Here is an 18,394-nt window from a genome sequence, read left to right on the forward strand (position 1 = left end):
AAGAAACACAAGCAAAGGGATACAGAACATCACGTTTAGCAATGCCTACACTGGTGCTCACATGCTGCTGCAATAAGAGGTAATTTATCCTGCAATGAGCTCCAGTCTGACCATTCCTGTTTAATTGTGGCCATCAGCTGTATATTAGTTTTCAGAAGGGCAGCTTTAGTACAGTGAAGAATAGAAGAAGAGTGCCTTTTGTTACTTTTCCTGATATAATAGGTCTAAATGGAGCAAAACACTGGGAAAGACAGTGTCCACACAGGCCCCCCCAAATTATATTCCAAATATTTCTGTTACAATATCAAGGGAAAATACAAAGCATAAAACCTGTCTTCTGTAATTATTTAAACTTAAGAGTGCAGAATCACAGAATTCCTGAGGTTGGAAGGGACCCCTGGAGGTTATCCTGTCCAACCCCCTCTCCTCTCAAGCAGTGTCACCTAGAGCCAGCTCTAGACCATGTCTAGGTGACTTCGGAATATCTCCAAGGATGGAGACTCCACAAGCTCTGGGCAGCCTGTGCCAGTGCTCAGTCCTGCCCCCAGCAAAAAAGTGTTTCCTGACTTCAGAATGAATTTAATGTGTTTTTTTAATTTGTGCACATCACTTCTTGACCTGTCACTGGGCAAGTCACCACTAAAGGGGTCCCTTGTCTCCGTTCCCTCCCCATCAGGTACACAGTGACAAGATCCCTGGAGCCTTCTCTTTTCCAGGATGAAGAGTCCCAGCTCTCTCAGTCTCTCCTCATGAAAGAGGAGAGGCTTCCTAATAAAGTCAGGGGAGGTAAAAAGGCAGAAAAGGTCAAAGAAGGTCAGGGATTGTCAAAGAGGGTTGAGGAAGGTTAAAGAAAGTTAGGGAAAGTCAAAGAACATCAAAGCAGGTCAAAGCAGGTCAAAGGAGGTCAAGGAAAATCAGGGAAGGTTGAAGAAAGTCAGGGAAAGTCAAAGAATGTGAAAGAAGTTCAGGGAATGCCAAAGTAGGTCAAAGAAAATCAAAGAAGGTCAGAAAAGGTAAGAAGGTGTCAAAGAAGGTCAAAAAAGGTAAGAAGGGGTCAAAGAAGGTCAAAAAAGGTAAGAAAGTTCAAAGAAAGTTGAAGAAGGTCAGGAAAAGTCGAAGAAGGTGCAGCAAGTCAGGGAAGGTCCAAGAAGGTCAAGGAAGGATAAAGAAGCTCCAGGAAGGTCAAAGGAAGTCAGGGAACATCAGGGAATGTCAAAGAAGGTCCTGAAATGTGAAGGCAGATGCCATTCCAGGGCTGGTGGTGATGCTGCCTCATGATCAGAAACAATGCAAAGACATTCACTCAGCACAAAAGAGCTGTTTTCAGGGTAGTTTCTTTCACACCACATACAAGATTTTGTTACATACCCGTCTTTTCTCATTGCACTGAGTGAGCATGACAATAATTTGTGATTTTTGCTGGAGAACCATCTTCCAAAAATCATTCCTAGTTTCTGGCAGTGGTCCTTGGGTTGCAATGTATTCCTGCGGTGAATTATAACCCTAAGAGACAAAGAGATAGGTCCTGCTTACCAACATGGTTACTGCTTCAGAACACGTATTTTTCAGATTTTTTTTAGCTTGCTCAAGTTCAATTTGTAGCTCTAAAAGTGACTTCTAATATAAAGAAATTACTATTCTTTTTTGTATTTATTTGTGATGACAACTTCTGCTAGCTTTTGATGCTCCCAAAGTATATGCAATCTCAAGGACAGAAGATGAAGCTGTTACCATACAAATCATTTGCCCAGAGAGCAGAAAAGGCAAAAAGTGAGTAATAAGAACCCTAAAAGGGAGTTCCAGCTCCTTACAGATTATGTAATTTTTGGTAATTTTGTTTAGTTACAGATGCCCAATCTGCTTATCCCAAGCAGTAACTGTGGTGATTTTCAGTCACTGGTGTCAATGGAACAGGATTATATGCAGGTGTTTATGTCATAAGGACTTAAATTAATAAAACATTAATTAGAATTCTGCTTAAAATAATAGAGAAAATGCTGAGTCAATGCTCTAAACAGCTGCCCAGATGCTTCATATCCATGTGTTCCCTCTCCTATCCCCATGAACATGATTTTAGTTGGAAAGACTCCTTTCTCCTCTCCAAAACCAAAAGACTGCTATTAAGACTATAATAAAAGACCACAGAATGACCCTTTTGGCATCTGCTATTACCATATTTGCTGAGATTGTATCATCAAAATTGCATTTGGAAAGTTGTTTTATATTCCTAGCAAGAGAAAAAAATCCATCCAACACACAGCATGATCCCATGCAAATTGGGCAATTTCTGTGCCACCTCAGTACGTGGCTCATAAAATTATTTGTGATTTGGGAGCACTTCCCACAAATGGCTTCCTCCAGACATCTCTACAAATCAGCTCAATCTGAGTTCTCACACTACACAGAATTTGCTGCCTGTTTGTCTGCGTGGGCTGTGTCTGACCTAAGTGACAAATCCCTGTTAGCACAGGGACACAGATCAGCGCTGGTTTCTGTGTTTGGAGGCAGGGACTGAGCGGAGAAGCGATCGTCAGGAAAAGCCCAGCTTTAATATCACATGTTTATCCTGGTTTCCATGGTCAGCACTGTGCTATAAGAAGAACTAAAGAGATGCAAAGCAGAAATGAATTCTGAAAAGGACTGCTACTTAAGGTCCTATTATCCACAATCCCACGTCACAGAAGTTTCCTGAGCTGTGCACAGTGCTTTTGAATCCTGGAACGTTTTTCTTTCCTGATTCTCTGTGAACTCAGGCACTTGCAGTGTGAGTGCTCAGGTTCATGCTCTGGACACAGAGAAGCCAACTACAGACGCTTGGCTCAACAGTGCACACTTGGGCAATGCCACAGTGACAGAGAAGCTGCTCCACTGACTCATCCAGGGGCTCCTCCTTTCTCCATAAGGCTCGCTCAGCTCTCTCCAGCACAGGCTGGGCCAGCTCTGTCTACAGCAGGACTGCAAAAATTTGTCTGTGATCCCCAAGGGAAAGGCCTTTTCCTGAAGGGCTGCTGTGGTGCCCTGTCTCCTCTCCACACAGAGCAGCCCAGTGAATGTTGCTCTCCAGCTCACAGCACAGGGGCGACCAGAGGGGCAAACCTTTGTGGCAGCGGCAGAGATAAGCCCAAGTGACTGCATGAGCTCAGGGGAAGAGTGGAGAGAACTGATGAGGTTTCAGCCAACCCCCAGTGTCAAAATATTTGGCTACAGCTCTGTCTGAACTTTAATTATCCTGAAACTGTGGGTGCTACCCCCGGTAAGTGGCTGTTCCCTGCCAGGTGGAGGGAGGCCCAGGGGAAGCACCAGAGACGAGGCAGAAAGCAGAAGTTCTCTCCACACACCATCTGGGTTGTGTGTGCATTTTGTGCATTTGGAGTGTCTGGCTTAGCCCTCTTTTCTGTGTGCAGTAGAAATCTAGAAAAATTTCTCTTTTAAAGGTTTATGTTTTACCTCGCTATCTTAAAAGGCCACCGAATCATTTAACTGCCCTAATGAGTTAAATGATAAATTTAATGAGTTTCCTGCTCATTTCCCTACCAGTCCAACCAAAATTTCGCAAAGATTCACAGCTCACCCAGTGCTACTGTGGCAAAATTCTGCCAAAAATCTTTCCCCTTCACCCCTTTTTCTTCCCTTTCTTTTTCTTGGTGGCTGCTCCCTGTGGGCAAAATATCTGGAAGCTGAAGGAGATGCTGAGAACATGACTGAGCTTCCAGGAGATACTGTGCTATTCTCAAGGGCCATGCTCTGACTGGTGTGCAGGACACTGAAGTCCACACTGACCAGACCTCTGTACTCACAGGGATGTAGTTGGCATTAATGTAGTCAGATCCCTCTTCTTCATTCATTGAGACTAACCGGACACGACTAAAATCATCTGTAAAAGGAAAAAGAAATTGGAAAAAAACTGCCTCCCAAACATGGCACTCATCTCTAGGCAAAACTAGGCAAAATTTAAATCACTCCTACAGGAATGGCAAAAAAAAAATCTATTAAAATCTTAATAAATTTTAAAAAAATCTATTAAAAAATAGAAAATTCTCGTATTTACCAAGAGAGCAACGTCTGCTTCAGCAAACACTACATGGACACACCATCACTACTGCTCTGCAAACACCCCCTCCAAGTGCTGTCCCTTTGGGCTCCCTTAGGTTTCATTAAAATCATAAGAGAAATACAGTAACACTACTCAGTAGCATAAGAGACCTTATGTTTCTCACCTCCAAACTCTTGCCACAATAAACATGTCCAGGAAGCTAGATCTATTCAAAGCTAACAAAAAACATCTCTTGCCTGGTTCTCTGTAAGAGCAGGATTGTAGAACAGGCTTTTATCAGTCTTAGAAAATCCCCTGATTCTCCAATTTTCTTATTAAAACTCCTCTTGCCCTCTCTAGGGATTTTAGCAGGATTTAGTGTGTGTTGTACTTACATGGCAGGATATTTGTGTAGCGATTTTTACAGCGATTCATGGGGAGATCAGCAGCAAAGTGGGGTATGTCAAGCCCAATCAGTTTTAGCTCCTGAGATAATAGCAAGGAAAATGCCAAGGTCAGCCTCAAAAACACTTAGAGAATAATTTTTTGTGCAGTGATTACTTGTGGCAGGTACCAGACAAAAAATGCTCATAAATCGCTTCATAAATTGACAGCAGGGCTACACTGATTTTCCTTATTTGATGCCTCTGAGTTGGGCTCTGAGCAGCTGGAGAGCAGTGCTAAGGTTTGTCCTGCTGATGTTCCAACACACGGCTGCCATCCCTGCTGTGACAGAGAATTGCTCCTCCCTACCCACGCTCAGCCAAAACACTGCCATGCCAGTTATTTCTGTGGTGGTCATCCCTTAAAGGGGCTTCTTCAAGTCCTCAAGTGGCTTTCAGTCTTGGGGGAAAAGCTTGGAAGATCTTTCTAGTCATTATCTTCAGTAGTTACATATAATATATGTGCATCAGAGGAATTTGCTGTCAGGGAGGGATCATGGTAACACCCTGAGAGTCCTCCCCGCTGCCTTTCCATGTTTAAATCTTTGGGAAACAGCCCTAGGCCAGGGATGGGGTTTAGTTTTATACTACTAAGCTGACTTTAAATTCTGGGTAATTAAGAAAATGCACCTGAACTTGTCTTAGAGAAATCTCCTTGCCCTTAAAGAGATTTCTGATGCTACTTCCTCATTTCAACACTTCCTCTCAAATTAAGGGCATTAAATATATAAAATAGAGCCATTTAAATCCCAAATTTACTTCAGGTTGCCAGCATGTCCTAAACTTAAAGCAAGTCAGTTTTTCTGGCAACTAACTCAAATTGAATGTGATGAGCCACTCTAATCAAGTTTACTAAATGCAGGCTTTAACACCAAACACCACCACCACCAAACTCCACTTCCAAATTCTGCAGAAGAGGAAGTGAAGCCCAGGAACACCACACATCAACCAACACAGAGCACCCAGCAGCACGCCACACAGACTTAACATCTTGAAAAAGCTGATCTGGGCATGGCAGGTAGCAGAGGGCAGAACCCTCAGAGATTTATTTACCTCAAACTGCAGAGAAAATTTATAATCTGAATCTTTGGCCATATCCTTGATGTATCCATCGAAATCATCCAACTGGACAGGGCTTTGAAAGGAAAATACACAGAAATTAAGTTAAAAACCCAGGTTTTTTCCTACCTTTTATTTCTTTCCCCCAGAATACTAGCAAGTCATAAATATCTGTTTGGAACTGTTAATGCTAGAAAGAAGTAAGGATGAACCTGGTGGTTAAGGGCCATCAAATGGTGGGTGTATTGCCCATTCCTTGTATCATAATGGCACCAGAAAGAGAAGCTGGGGGCTGCTGACCCCTCTGGGTGCCTCAGTGGAGCAGTGCTGATGATAGTAAGCACTGTGGTTTGGAGGCTGGGCTTGTTCTACCCACAGGCAACCACTGTTCTGAGGGGCCCATACACCCTTCCTGTGATCAATCAGTGGTCCCTGAACTGCTTTTACAGGTGGGTATATCCCCAAGGGCTTTGCTCATGCAGCAAAATGGATTTCATATTTAGGCTTTGGGTTTTTTTTCACAAGTTCCACCTAAAAAAAAAATCCCCTAAACCAGCACTTTGGATGTCACTGCCTGCCTGCTTTCTCTGCTGGCTTTGGGAGCTACACACATTTGTCAGAAGTCAAACTGTCTTCCCAGAGAGATGGTGGCTAAAGAAGGTGGTACAAAACTATACAAAACCATGGAGAGCTTCAGTAGGTATGAATTAGCCTTGATTTAGTGACTCCCACCTTTCCACACTTTTTTTGCCAGGTGAGATCTATCTGTTAGTCAGGCACAGCCCCTGAACATAACACAGAAATAAATAGGCTGACACTCAGAGTAATGAAACACAGGTAAACAGCTTCTCTCACCTAATTATCATACTCTAATTTACCAGCTACCGAAGCATGTACACAGCAATCTTCTCATTTACTTTGAGGCAATATGCCCAAAGGAACCTGTCTTATCACCACTTAATTACTCCTGCTTACCAGCTACCATTAATGATCTAATGTTCTAGCAACAACTGTAATGAGAGCCCCATGTCAAGAGGGAAATATCACTACAAACAAATGCATCCCAGTTTTTTCACCATTTACAATTTTTAACTGAGGATAAACTCTGTTGAAATCACTAAGTTGGATAATTGATAATTCTCCCTGATGACTAATTTTATATGTTTTACTACAATTTGTTGAGCAGAATTGCTTTTGTCCAATTATTGTTTGTTTTCTGCCTTCAGATACTGCTCTTGGGATATGTCTATGGAGAAGTTTTCTATATCTGTAACTGCAATACCACTATGCCATCTAATCCATAATGCATATTTAGTCTAAGACTTATTCCTTTAAATATCAAAGAAGTTACATACTTGGTCAGCTTTCTCTTCTTTAATCCATTTTTACTCCTGTAAAATAAAAGGAAGTGTTTTTCATTCATTAAGCTATTGTACAACTTTTATTCAAAGACAGTACTGATTTAAGAATGTGTATTTTTTCATCATACTCCAGAGGAGATTGGTGATAATAACTTGGACAATTTTAAGCTGATAGCAGCATTTCTGTCGACTCCAATGGGATGAATATCCCATTCTGTGCCTGAGAATGACCCGCCGATGAAAAGGAAAATCTGTGCCCAGCAAAAACAATGGGTCCCCTGTAAATCCTGGCCCACTGGCTTTGGGTGGGCTGGGGCTGAGTCCCCAGGGCCTGAACCCAGCTGAGCCTGGAAATGGATGTCAACACTAGAGAGCAATTGGGAATGAGAAGCTTCTGTCGGGTAAAGGGACAAGACCACCACTTGCAACTTCAAGAAAAGGTGAAGGAAAAAAGAAAGGGCCTGTCTCATAACCGGCTTATGATGATCAATGAAGACAATGGCAAATATCCTACTGACCTCAACGGGACTCAAGCTTAAACCTTAGATAATTTAATTGCCTTTAACAGCTGGAGGTAATTGTGCCAGTCATGTGAAACAATGATTTATAAGTGATATAATTCACTAGCGACAGCTGTGAGCAGGTTTTTGAGTGTGTTAAGCAGTAAAACCCAAAGGATCAGGCTTAAGAACTGCCCTACGCCAACTACCACCACGTGGTTTTTTGGAGGGGGGGGTGTGTGTTCATTTTGTTGTTGCCACCAAGCAGTTAAGCAAACATTAAGATTAAATACACGAAGCAAGCACCCTGGAATAACTTGCTAGAGGTCTAAAACTACTGATCTCCTCTCTTCAATCAGCCACAGAGGACAAACAGGTTCTTGCTTACTCAGAAGGAAGTTTAGTAGGATCAATTTTTAATTCCTGGGCATTAAACAGTATCTGTTCATTTTTCACATTATAATGATGCTATTTTAAATTTTATGGTGATATGAAAATTATTTCTAGATCACTTGGTTCACAGCTTCAATTAGTAAATTAAAGGAGAAGACTAAATTCTAAATAATGAAAATATACAGAAAGAAATATTAAAAAGTGGAGTATTTTTATTTTTCTACCCTTAGACATTATATTAAAAAAAAATAACCATTTACTTTCCAAAATTAATTTCTACAAAACATTCAGTTTCTGGAGCAGGCACAACCTGTAGTAATTTTCTTATTTTATCAAGGTACATTTCCATTTAGACGAGGAGCTTTGCCTGCAGAATTAACAAGAGCTACAGCAATACCAGCTTTATATTAATGTGGAGATTAAATATTATAAATCTCTTCAGCCTATCATGTTATCTGTACATTCATATGTACTGTACACGTAAACTAGTAGTATTTACTTTCCATCTTCAAAGATTTTTTTCCAATGAAATCTTAAAGTTAATTCCACTAAATTATTCAACACATGTCTATCCCCTGTGACTATGGTAAACCTTTTAATGCTGGGCACATAAGAATTAATTTGAAAAGGAAAAAAATACCTAAATGCTCTTTATGATGGGAATGCTTCTAAGAACGCTTCTCCAAGGAACACTTCAAGAGGCAATAAAACAAATGATTGACATACATTTCTCAGCAAGAATTTCGTGTGCTTTGATAGCCTCAAGAGGCCTTTGTTAATTCTTAGCATTGCAATTGTTTCCTGAATGTTCATAAATATTTTAAACCAACTTGCGTGCAAAACAAAGACATTTGAAACATTAGCTGGTGTTTAATCTGTTATTCCATTTACTCTACAGATTAAAAGACAAAGAGAGGGGACTAATCTCATCTCATTCCACTTCAGCTCCTGTAAACTTAACCATCTAGACTAAAATAAGGAGAAGAGGAAACCTCTGAAGAAAGATATGCATCTTGGAAGGTGAGTTAATATGCAATAAAAGAAAAAAGGCAGAGGGGCAAAAGAAGATACAACTCTTTGCAGCAGTGCCATCCACAGTGGCCACCCTGGGCTTCTTGACCATTAGAGAGCTAAGAGAGATCAGTGTGACCTCCAAAATAACAATCACCTGCTTGCCTGACCCTCCACCACTGTGCAGCTCCAGAGTTAGCTGAGTTTACACCAGACAAGTTCCAAGTCAATATAACATGAACCTTGGAGAGGTGGGGAGGACCCTTCAGCGGGGTGTGTGTGGGGAACATGCTGCTGTTTTCCTGAGAGAAGAAATGGACCCTTCTTTACTTACATAAACAGTCTCATTTCTAGGCCCACTGAAAATTCAGATGGGTTTTTCTACAGACCCACTGTAACTCAAGGAAAATCAGTCTCAAAAATCCCTATGCTGAAGATGTTGATGTGGGCCTGCCAGGGCTTTGGTGCCACATGGTCAGACAAGGGAGAATCTTTGGGAAAGAAAATCTTAACCTCATTACCACCTTTTTTGTAAAACCCTCTAACTTGGACTCAAGACCATCAGGAACTTCAGTTTCTTTATAGGAATTAAGCATTTTTTGATCCTAATTATAATTATTTGTTAAATGGTTTGTAAAACAGTTCTGCTTCTAAGTAGATGAGTGGCTTTGTCAGGTATTTTCAAAAAAAACAATCAGCTGTTTATTAAGTCCTTATAAATTATTTAAAGACTGAAGTATTAAATATACACACATATACAATGAGATGTGCTCACAGTGACCCTATTTTTACTCTTTGGGACTCCTAATTGTATCGACTGTCAGTGAACTGGTTGTTTCAAAAGCAGAACTTTTACTGATATCACGAGAGCTAAGAGCACCTTTAAAAAACAAATGTATTTGACATCACACACCAAACAGGTGGGGCACGATCAAGCAGCAGCAGCAGTCAGTGCCAGGCAATGAACATGTAAATAACCAGGACAGAAGAAGCCAGGACTTATAATGAAGCAGCAAAATTTGCAAAGACAACAATGAGATGGATACAATGACCACTGTAAGATTAGCTTTTTAATACCAAAATGGGTCGGAGCATAAACAGACAAACCAGATGAAGCAGGGTAGCAAATACTTTGATACCCACATCCTCGCCAGTCCATGTTCTAGTACAAGAAAATTAAATCTTCAAAAGCTTTGACCCGTTTGAAAACAAAGGTATCACACATTTTTCATGTAATAGAAATTCACACTGTTTACACACTGCATATGGAAAAACAAGTAAATCACTTACCAAGGATTAATATAAAATGCCAAAAGATAATCAGTCCAAAGGCATGAGGGTAGCAGAGTTAGGAAAGCAAATACACTTCTACGCCTGTGAGCATTAATAAATAACATACATAAAGATGAAAAAGTGAGGAGAGTTAGTAAGACAAACAGAAATCAGGAGATCAGCAAATTCTATTTTAAAAATCAGCTAAAGCCATAAATCCTACTTCTTACTTACTTCCTAAAAATATTATTAGCATCCCTAGAATTTTTACTCCTCAACCTGACACCCTCTGCAGGATTTTCAGCTATCCGACACAAAATTCTATATGGTCAAAATAAGTATGTCTTATCATATTGATTCAGGCCCGTTATTCTCAATCTTCAGAGAGTAAAATGAGTAGGAAAATAACATCAACAGATTTCCAGCCGTTGCGTAGGTGCTGTTAAGCCTGTTCTCTGATGTTCTGAGATATTCAGTACTGACATGGTTTGTTTTTATCACATACAGCTACAATAATCTCCCACGTTTGTTCCTGCAAGTGATCCTGTGGATATCAGAAGATCTATACCAGAGATAAATTCAGATGCTTCCAATATCTCTTAATATCCTCTACTGAGTCAGATTTCTCAACACATCCATGTAACATTTTGCAGAGTGCTTTAATTTCTCTCCTAGGTTTTCCTCTAAACTTTGCTTGAACAGTTCTTCTAACTGTGGTTTGTATGAATAACTACTCACAGCAGATTTTACTGTGGCTAAAGGAAATATGAGTACAAAATTATTCTAAACTTCTGTATTTGCAAGTTGCTTACCAGTTTCTGCTGTGCATTCATTGAGGAAATCCACTCAGGCCTGTTCTACCTCTTGGTGAAATGGGCTTCAGGTATTTTGCAAACATGAAAAACTCACGAAACTTAAACAAACTTGGCTCCAGTAGAAGGATTTTTTTTTAGCCAAATATACCCTCAGTGTGCTTTTTCCCCATCAGAAAATCTGCTGCCTTAAAAGTGATACCATCCTTCTGCAGCTGTTCTAAAGAGGAACCACAAAGTTAAATTTACTTGTTCAGTACTCTTGGCTCTTATGAAGCTGGCAGATACTGTGTTTTTCCTGATAAATAAGTCATGTCAAGCGTAATCATGTCTAATCTCAGTTTTCCAACCAGTGAGGAAATCTTCTGCCCATGCAGTGAAAACTCCAAGTTATGCTTTAGTGAGTTTTGCTGCTGTAGAGGAAATGGGCATGCAGTTTCTGCAGGGCACCTTCCCCAGGCATGGGCAGGGACTGTGTGGTCAGCCAGGAGCAAGAGCCCTTTCTGGTTAATCATACACCACAACAGCTGCACAATCTGAGCCTTAAGGCTCATCTGTTGTTTGAGTTTCTATGGGACTCGACTGAGGAGGAAATTTGGTTTTCCATGAACAGATCTCTGGTGCCACAGAGGTTTCCATTAGGCTCAGAAGAGAGAAGTGATGATGTTGCTGGAATACTTCTCTTCCCTTTGAGAAACTCCACGTGAGGCTTTTACTTCCTCTTGCCTACAGAGGCAGAAGGAATTATTCAAGCCTGGGATTCTTTCACTGTCAATCCTCGCAAGAATTTTCCGCGTTTTATCAAATCACAGGCTAACATACTTGCAAACTGATTTATATTCACAGACTAGGAGCTCTGACAGCTAAACCAATTGATTTTATTCAACATATGAAAAATTTGCAACTGCCCAATAAATACAGTACTGTTTTTCTGCAATTATGCAGTCTTTCACATCCTGCTCAGGTGTACTGAAGAACTTAATTAAAAGAAACAGACACAGAGATTGCTCAAGTCCTGAAAACTCTGCTGAGCTGAGCTTCCCTTAGGAGTGGATCTACCCATAGCTCCCTTACTAGATCCCTGGAATGAGTCCAAGCAAAAAGGGTTTTTTAATCCTGTCTGTCTTCAGGGCCGTATTTCCCACCTGGCTGCCTTGATGGACTGTGAATCTGGTCTTGACATTAGACAACAGAGGCACACAGAACAACCATCAGAGAAGTAAGGACCATAAGATAAGCACACACTGCCTTCACTTACACAAAATTTGTGGAGGTATTAAGCAGGAATGCTGTCCTCAGTTCATATTTTTATAACTTCATTTATGTATGTATACATATATGCATACACACACACACACACATACATATACACTAAATCAAGCAACAAGAACCTTTACTTTCACATCCAAACCTATTCATTCCCTCCCCATTAAAAAAAAAGCACCTTTTATGATTTTAATAACATCTGTTGCTAGTTTAATAATTTCATTCAAGCTTGGCTATTTAATTAACATGAGTGTTTGATCTTCTGCCTTTTTTCCCATTAACAGAGTCCAAGCAAGAGAAGCTGAGGGATGGTTTCATTTGTACTGCATACAGCTGGCTGCTATTAAAGCGAAACCAAGCAAGTGAATCCTGTTTAATATCCAGTTAATTAGCAGCACAGTGAGATATTGACAAGATTTGCTGGGCTTGTTAGTTCAGTTTGCAGGCTTATTAGCAAAAGGCTTGTTGTGCTGCAGTGTCATTCCATTTAATCCCAGCCTTGTTGGCAGGCTGTGTCCTGTGAGATCACGGAAAGCAGTTCCCTGTGCACCAACTTTTCTTTCCAACTTCTCAGCAGTCAGCAAAGCCAACCATGGGTGTAAAACCAAGGCACTTCTTCTGACCTGCTGGAATGGGGCTGATGTCATGCTTGTACGTATCTGTGTTTGGACTCGCCTTGAAAGGGAAGAAGTTTTTGCAGAGATTGCTAACAACAGAGCAGCAAACCTCGGGTCTGTCATTTCCACTCCTCTGATTCTCAAAATAGGAATGGAAATGACCACAATGGTGCCAGTCAGGTAGCTCTCAGAGCCTTTTACTTCTATAAAAGCTAACCCTACAGACTTTCTTTGCTCAAATACTTCTCTTCAGCAGATGGTGACAGTGATGATTTAGAGTCCATAGTCAGTGCCTGCAACTCTTGCAGGTGATTTTCTAGACTAGCAAGGTATGTTTAGGGGATTTTTTTTGTTAGTTTTTTCAACAGCACTGAACATTAAGTTACAGTATATACTTGAGTTGGCTTGTCTTTGTCTTGTCATGCAAGGAAATATTAATTAATGGCACTGCATGAAGACAGTTGGTAATTAGTCTTCTACAAATAAGCTTACTCCTGGATGTAAATATATGGAAGTGCTAATGGGTTTATAGATCAAGTTTCTACAGTTGTGTTATTTTAGGAAATATGTCTGTAAGAGAAAGGAAGAAAAATATCCTCCCAAAACACATCTATGCAACTTGGCTGACATGTATGTACATCATTGCCTACTAAAAATAGCAGGTGACAGAATGCATTTCTTCAGTCATCACTCAAGAAATAAAACACATTCAAGGGATAAAATACTAAATTAACAAGCATAGCAGTTTTATCCTAAAGAGGGACAGCAATGACATAAAAAATAAGCACTTTAAGATTACAGATAACATTTGCCAAGAAGCAGAGATGGGGAAAAACATAAGTTTTGCTTCAAACACTCACCAGTTATAGGGGAGCTTTCCATCTCTCTCTAAAGATGCAAAATTCACAAAGGTTCCAGCCCCGCACTCCCTGTTCCAGGAAGACCATGAGGTAAAAAGTTACTATTTTTGGATTCACAACACTTGCAAAGAGCTTGATTTAACAGAGAACTCTTGGAGTTGCAGGGAAGTGCTGAACACTCACATCTGTGACTAGGTCTGAAATAATCTGTAATAAACATAACTAAAACCCCTCACCATGATTGTACAAAACCAATAAACGTTCAACACCACCTGAGATCAAACTACCTAAAAATGCTTCAAAAGAATGAAATTCTCAAATAAACCTTAGCTGCTGTGCAGATTTGTGCTTTCCACAGCCTGGCTCTAGCAATGGTTTCTGGCCTCAGTACACATGTTAAATATTTACCTTTCTATACTAAATATTCACTGCTCCAACTCTAAGGAGAAGTTGTTTAATTGTGTCCTTTTTACAGGGTAATTATAGGTAATTTTGAGTTAAGAAAATAACTGTAGGGAAAAGAAAAAAAAAAATCCTGAATAACATTCTAGTAGTGACAAGTCTATTATTTTCGGCTATGAATTATAAACTGACTTGACTATTTCCTTGATTTAAGCAAACAATTGCTTGCAGCTTCTTACTGGATTTATTTTTTGAATTTCCTTCTGGGCTGTTTATCTTCTGCGGCTAGAAGCAGTGATGAAGAGAAAAAGCTTTGGGCTGCCTGCACAGCAATTAAACAGGAAAGAGAATTAATTTAGCTGGGATTTTCGCAGAGGCAGTTACATGTGAAAGGAACAAGCCACGTAATGTTTTCTTGAAAAGATAACCTGAGAAATGTGTGTAATATGGTCATTTGTTGCATGGAATACATAGCCAAGACACAGCACACAAAATGCCGCATCTGCTAGGTTGTTCAGTGCATGATGTTTTACAGAAGTTTTTTATTCACATGAAATAATTTCCTTTCTTGACTTAGTACAGTAAATTAATATAAAATATATTACATAGATTATGAAAGGACCAAGACTCTGTGACACCTTCAAAACCAGCAGGTAAACCAAATACCTAGGGTTTGGGGAAACTTCCACAGCTCACACAGGCCATAGCAACCCACATTAAAGTGAACTGTGGCAGGCAAGATCACCTAGGAAAGGAAATTGCATTTCAATATTCAGTTACAAATGATTGGTGCAGACTGGCTAATGGTGAGAGAGAGACTCTCTAGAAAATGTTATCTGTTGATATGGAAAAATCTCCTGTTCCAAACCATATCAAAGACTTGCAAAGCATCTTGATGTCCTGCTCATGCCCAGGTGCCCGAGATCCTAACTGTAATTTATGTTCCTGACACAACCCTTTTGTAATAAGTGATTGCACTCCTTATGGACTCAATGCTGCAGAGCTCAAAATGAGACAAAGGTTGAGGCTTTTAAGTCAGGTCAAGAGTGAAAGCAGATAGAAGATGTGCTACCCTTCAAAAGCAGCAAAACAACTCTTCTGAAGACATCCTGTTCACAAGCCTCTCAAGTAGCACCCACACACAAAAGCACTCCCAGCTGAAACTATGGTCAGGATGTGTTTGTTGCTGTCTGAATATTTTTTTGTAATTACCATAAATCTGGACTTACCTGGCCATTTGTAGGTGTTTTCTCCTGAGCACAACAAGAGTCACCAGCAGCAGCCCAATCAGGAGGATACTCAGGATGGCCAACACGGAGATTACCACTACATTGGGGTTCATCTCAGTGACTGTGCATACAGAAAATGACTCTCAGTTACTCAGTTCAGGAGTACTGACAGTTTTGTTCTGTTTTGTTTTCCCCCAAGTTGTGATAATGCTATTTTTTTAAACTTATCTCAAAGAGCCTGGAGTGTTAGAGAGAGAAAAATCTACCACAGGAGATAAAGGCAGAGTTTGAGTAGCTATTGCTCTTAGAGAACTTCTTTGGGGAAATAAATTACTTTGCTCTGGAATTTTTGCTAAACTTTGGCATGTTCTGATTTATTATTTTTTTCCGTTTTAGCTGACATTTATAACACAAGAGCAAATGGTGAAGGCAATACAAAATACAGATATTCATCATCTACATCTCCAAAGCACATTTCTGCTCTGAAGTTGTTCTTCAACAATAATCAGTACTTTTTCTGACCCAGAAGCAAAATAATAAGTTGGGGCACTGTAATATTCTGGGTTGAAATTGGTTAATTACTCTGGAAAATGACATGCCCAGGGATCCTCCATCAGGAGCATTTTGGCTGTGATGATGAAGATCCTGCAGAGGCCTCTCTCCTCTCTCACTTCTTTGCTGAATGCACAAAACCTTAACAGCTTATGAATGTGATTTTCCTCTTGTTTGGGCTTGGATGAGAAAACATCCTTCTGCATGAATATCATCAAGCAGTACCCTGATGTTTAGTACTGACACCACAAACTACGTCCCTGATTTCTAAAACCCAGCACAGAACTGAGGCCCTCTTTTACACTCTTCCAAGTCAACCCCCTAGTGGGGACTTTCCTAAGGACCTTCCAAAGCTGCTCCCCCATCCCATCCCATCCCATCCCATCCCATCCCATCCCATCCCATCCCATCCAGCAGCCTTTTCATGACACAAACAACCCCTGGGGCCAGCATTATGAAGTGCAGCTTCAGAAAGCAAGGGGAACCAGATGCAGCTGGATGAGGAAGAAGAAAGCAGGGAAGTGTTGCTTACCCATGGTGGAAACTGCAATGAAAGTGGGGATACTGGGGCTGTTGTGGCTGAAGGTGGTCACACTGCAGTTGTAGGAAGTGGCAGGGGTTAGGCTGGAAATGGTGACGACATGTGAAGAGACGGTGACAGGTTCCTGCAGACATGGGGAAAAACACACAGGAGTTTGTCTCTCCCATAAATGCAAGAGCACAAATCAGTGTTCCATGTATTTGACAGATAAAATCAGATCTGGTGAAAGAAATCAGCATTTGGAAACACATGAAAGGTAACCAGGGCCTACCCAACAGGCAGATAGTCTGGCAGAAAAGGGAGAGGAACAGGGGTGAATACAGCAGCAGGAACATCCCAGAGCACTCCAGGGACCCCAGAGCCTTTTGGGGAGGGAGGGACAGGTGCCCCATAGTGGGTTGGTCAGGCACATGCTTGGTGGGGGGAAGCACTGCGACCTCCAGCACACCCCCAGGGGTGGGCACAGCTGGTGAGCTCTGGTTACGAAGCCACAGAGGTAGGAGGAAAACAAAGTTATTTCTATTCAAAGAACAGCCAAGGCAGTCACAATCTCTGCCATGAATGAAACCACAATGCTGATCTGAATGCATGTCATCTCTGCCCCTGAGGCAGCTCCTCTGGATACGAAGGCCTCTGAGCCCTTCTGAGTAGCCAAGGTGAAGAACAAAGCTAGAGAATAATTATGATCAAACACCCTACACCTCAGTTTTTCTAGCTGGCAGAAACTCTATATAACATATTTATACAATGTGTTAATTACTACGACCCTTGTGAACGCTTTTGTGGATTTTAAATGCTGATAGAGCAAGAGAAAACAAACACAACAAGAACAACACGTCACAACACTGACTTAAAAAAAGAGATCCTTAAGGCCCTCGATTTTCTGGACCGTCCAGCAGAACCAGGGGTGGGTTACAGTTGAAAAATACAGACACTGAGCCAGTGGTTTAGAAGGGAAAGATGGAGAAGTTTTATGAATGAACTCATTCCAGATGGGGAATGCAAGATGCTGTAACAAGTCCCAAGCACTGGATATTTGCAGGAGCCTGTTGTCAGTCATGGCCTAATTCTAGGCTCTTGCTGCAGAGCAATTCTGAGGTACATTATGCAGATGAAATCACACGCACATGAGTGTAAGGGAGGAGACTTTTACTGCCTGGGCTGAAAGGAGGAGCCGAACTTTGGCAATTGGACTTGGTTGGATGTTTCCATTTTCCCCTCTGGGAAATTTAAATTAGTCAACTCAAATCCAAGATGTTCAAAATCAGAAAGCTGTTGCTTTTCATTTCACTGATTTAAAGATGCAGGAAAAGGGACAAAAATGTTCATGTAATTAGCATGGAAAATCACAAAGAATTTTCACCAGTCTGCTTGGAAAGCATCCCTTTTTACAGTTCAGAAAGGAGCCTTTCCCAGTTTTTTATGGAGACAGAAAGGAGAGTGATGAATCTAATGAGGAGTGAGCTGACAACCTCTGTGCATTATCCACTGCCAGATGTTCACGTCAACAAATGAGACACCCACTGAAGCATCTGCCAAATGAAGCAGTCTTTTCCTGATGTTCTTAAAAACAGATCTGAACTGAAGTTGCAAATCCTGTGGTACTTTCCTCATCCAATCTCATCGATGTTGAATCTCTGGTAAGTGATGATAATGACTTCACGACCTTTGCTATTCAGCGTGAAAAAGCAGGGATCTAGATGTGGAATTGAAACTATACAAGAGATTAAAGTGCATTTAAACACTTCTTTTTTCCTTTCGTCATTGTCTGTCTCAGTTTAAAAAGAATATTAAATAATTCAGACTGATCTTCCATAGGATTAAAGAGTGTGCAAGTCTTTTGTGGTAATCAGTGGTTCTAAGTAGGTAATTTTTCACTTCTTTCTGAATGATTCCCCATTATGTGTCACAGTCCACATGAGAGAATAATGTTTTGTGGCATGTAATCAGAGTGATTCATAATACCATCAGCTAAAGCACAAAGTAAACCTCACATGTTGTACAGCATTGAATGTCAAGGAATTAAAACTACTACTGCTCTCT

The 18,394-nt window shown here is 40.7% G+C and overlaps 1 protein-coding gene across 1 annotated transcript in view; it reads right to left on the bottom strand.

Moving 5' to 3' along the window:
• PTPRO (protein tyrosine phosphatase receptor type O) overlaps positions 1–18,394 on the bottom strand; it is a 146,820-nt gene that overhangs the window by 11,836 nt on the left and 116,590 nt on the right. Inside the window, 9 exon segments of the mRNA XM_039571681.1 lie at positions 1,369–1,503; positions 3,798–3,874; positions 4,429–4,519; positions 5,530–5,611; positions 6,891–6,926; positions 10,091–10,174; positions 13,628–13,696; positions 15,259–15,379; positions 16,343–16,475. Coding sequence (XP_039427615.1) covers positions 1,369–1,503; positions 3,798–3,874; positions 4,429–4,519; positions 5,530–5,611; positions 6,891–6,926; positions 10,091–10,174; positions 13,628–13,696; positions 15,259–15,379; positions 16,343–16,475 — 828 coding nt within the window.

Source organism: Corvus cornix, chromosome 1A, assembly GCF_000738735.6.
Source record: "Corvus cornix cornix isolate S_Up_H32 chromosome 1A, ASM73873v5, whole genome shotgun sequence".
Taxonomy (NCBI): Eukaryota; Metazoa; Chordata; class Aves; order Passeriformes; family Corvidae; genus Corvus; species Corvus cornix.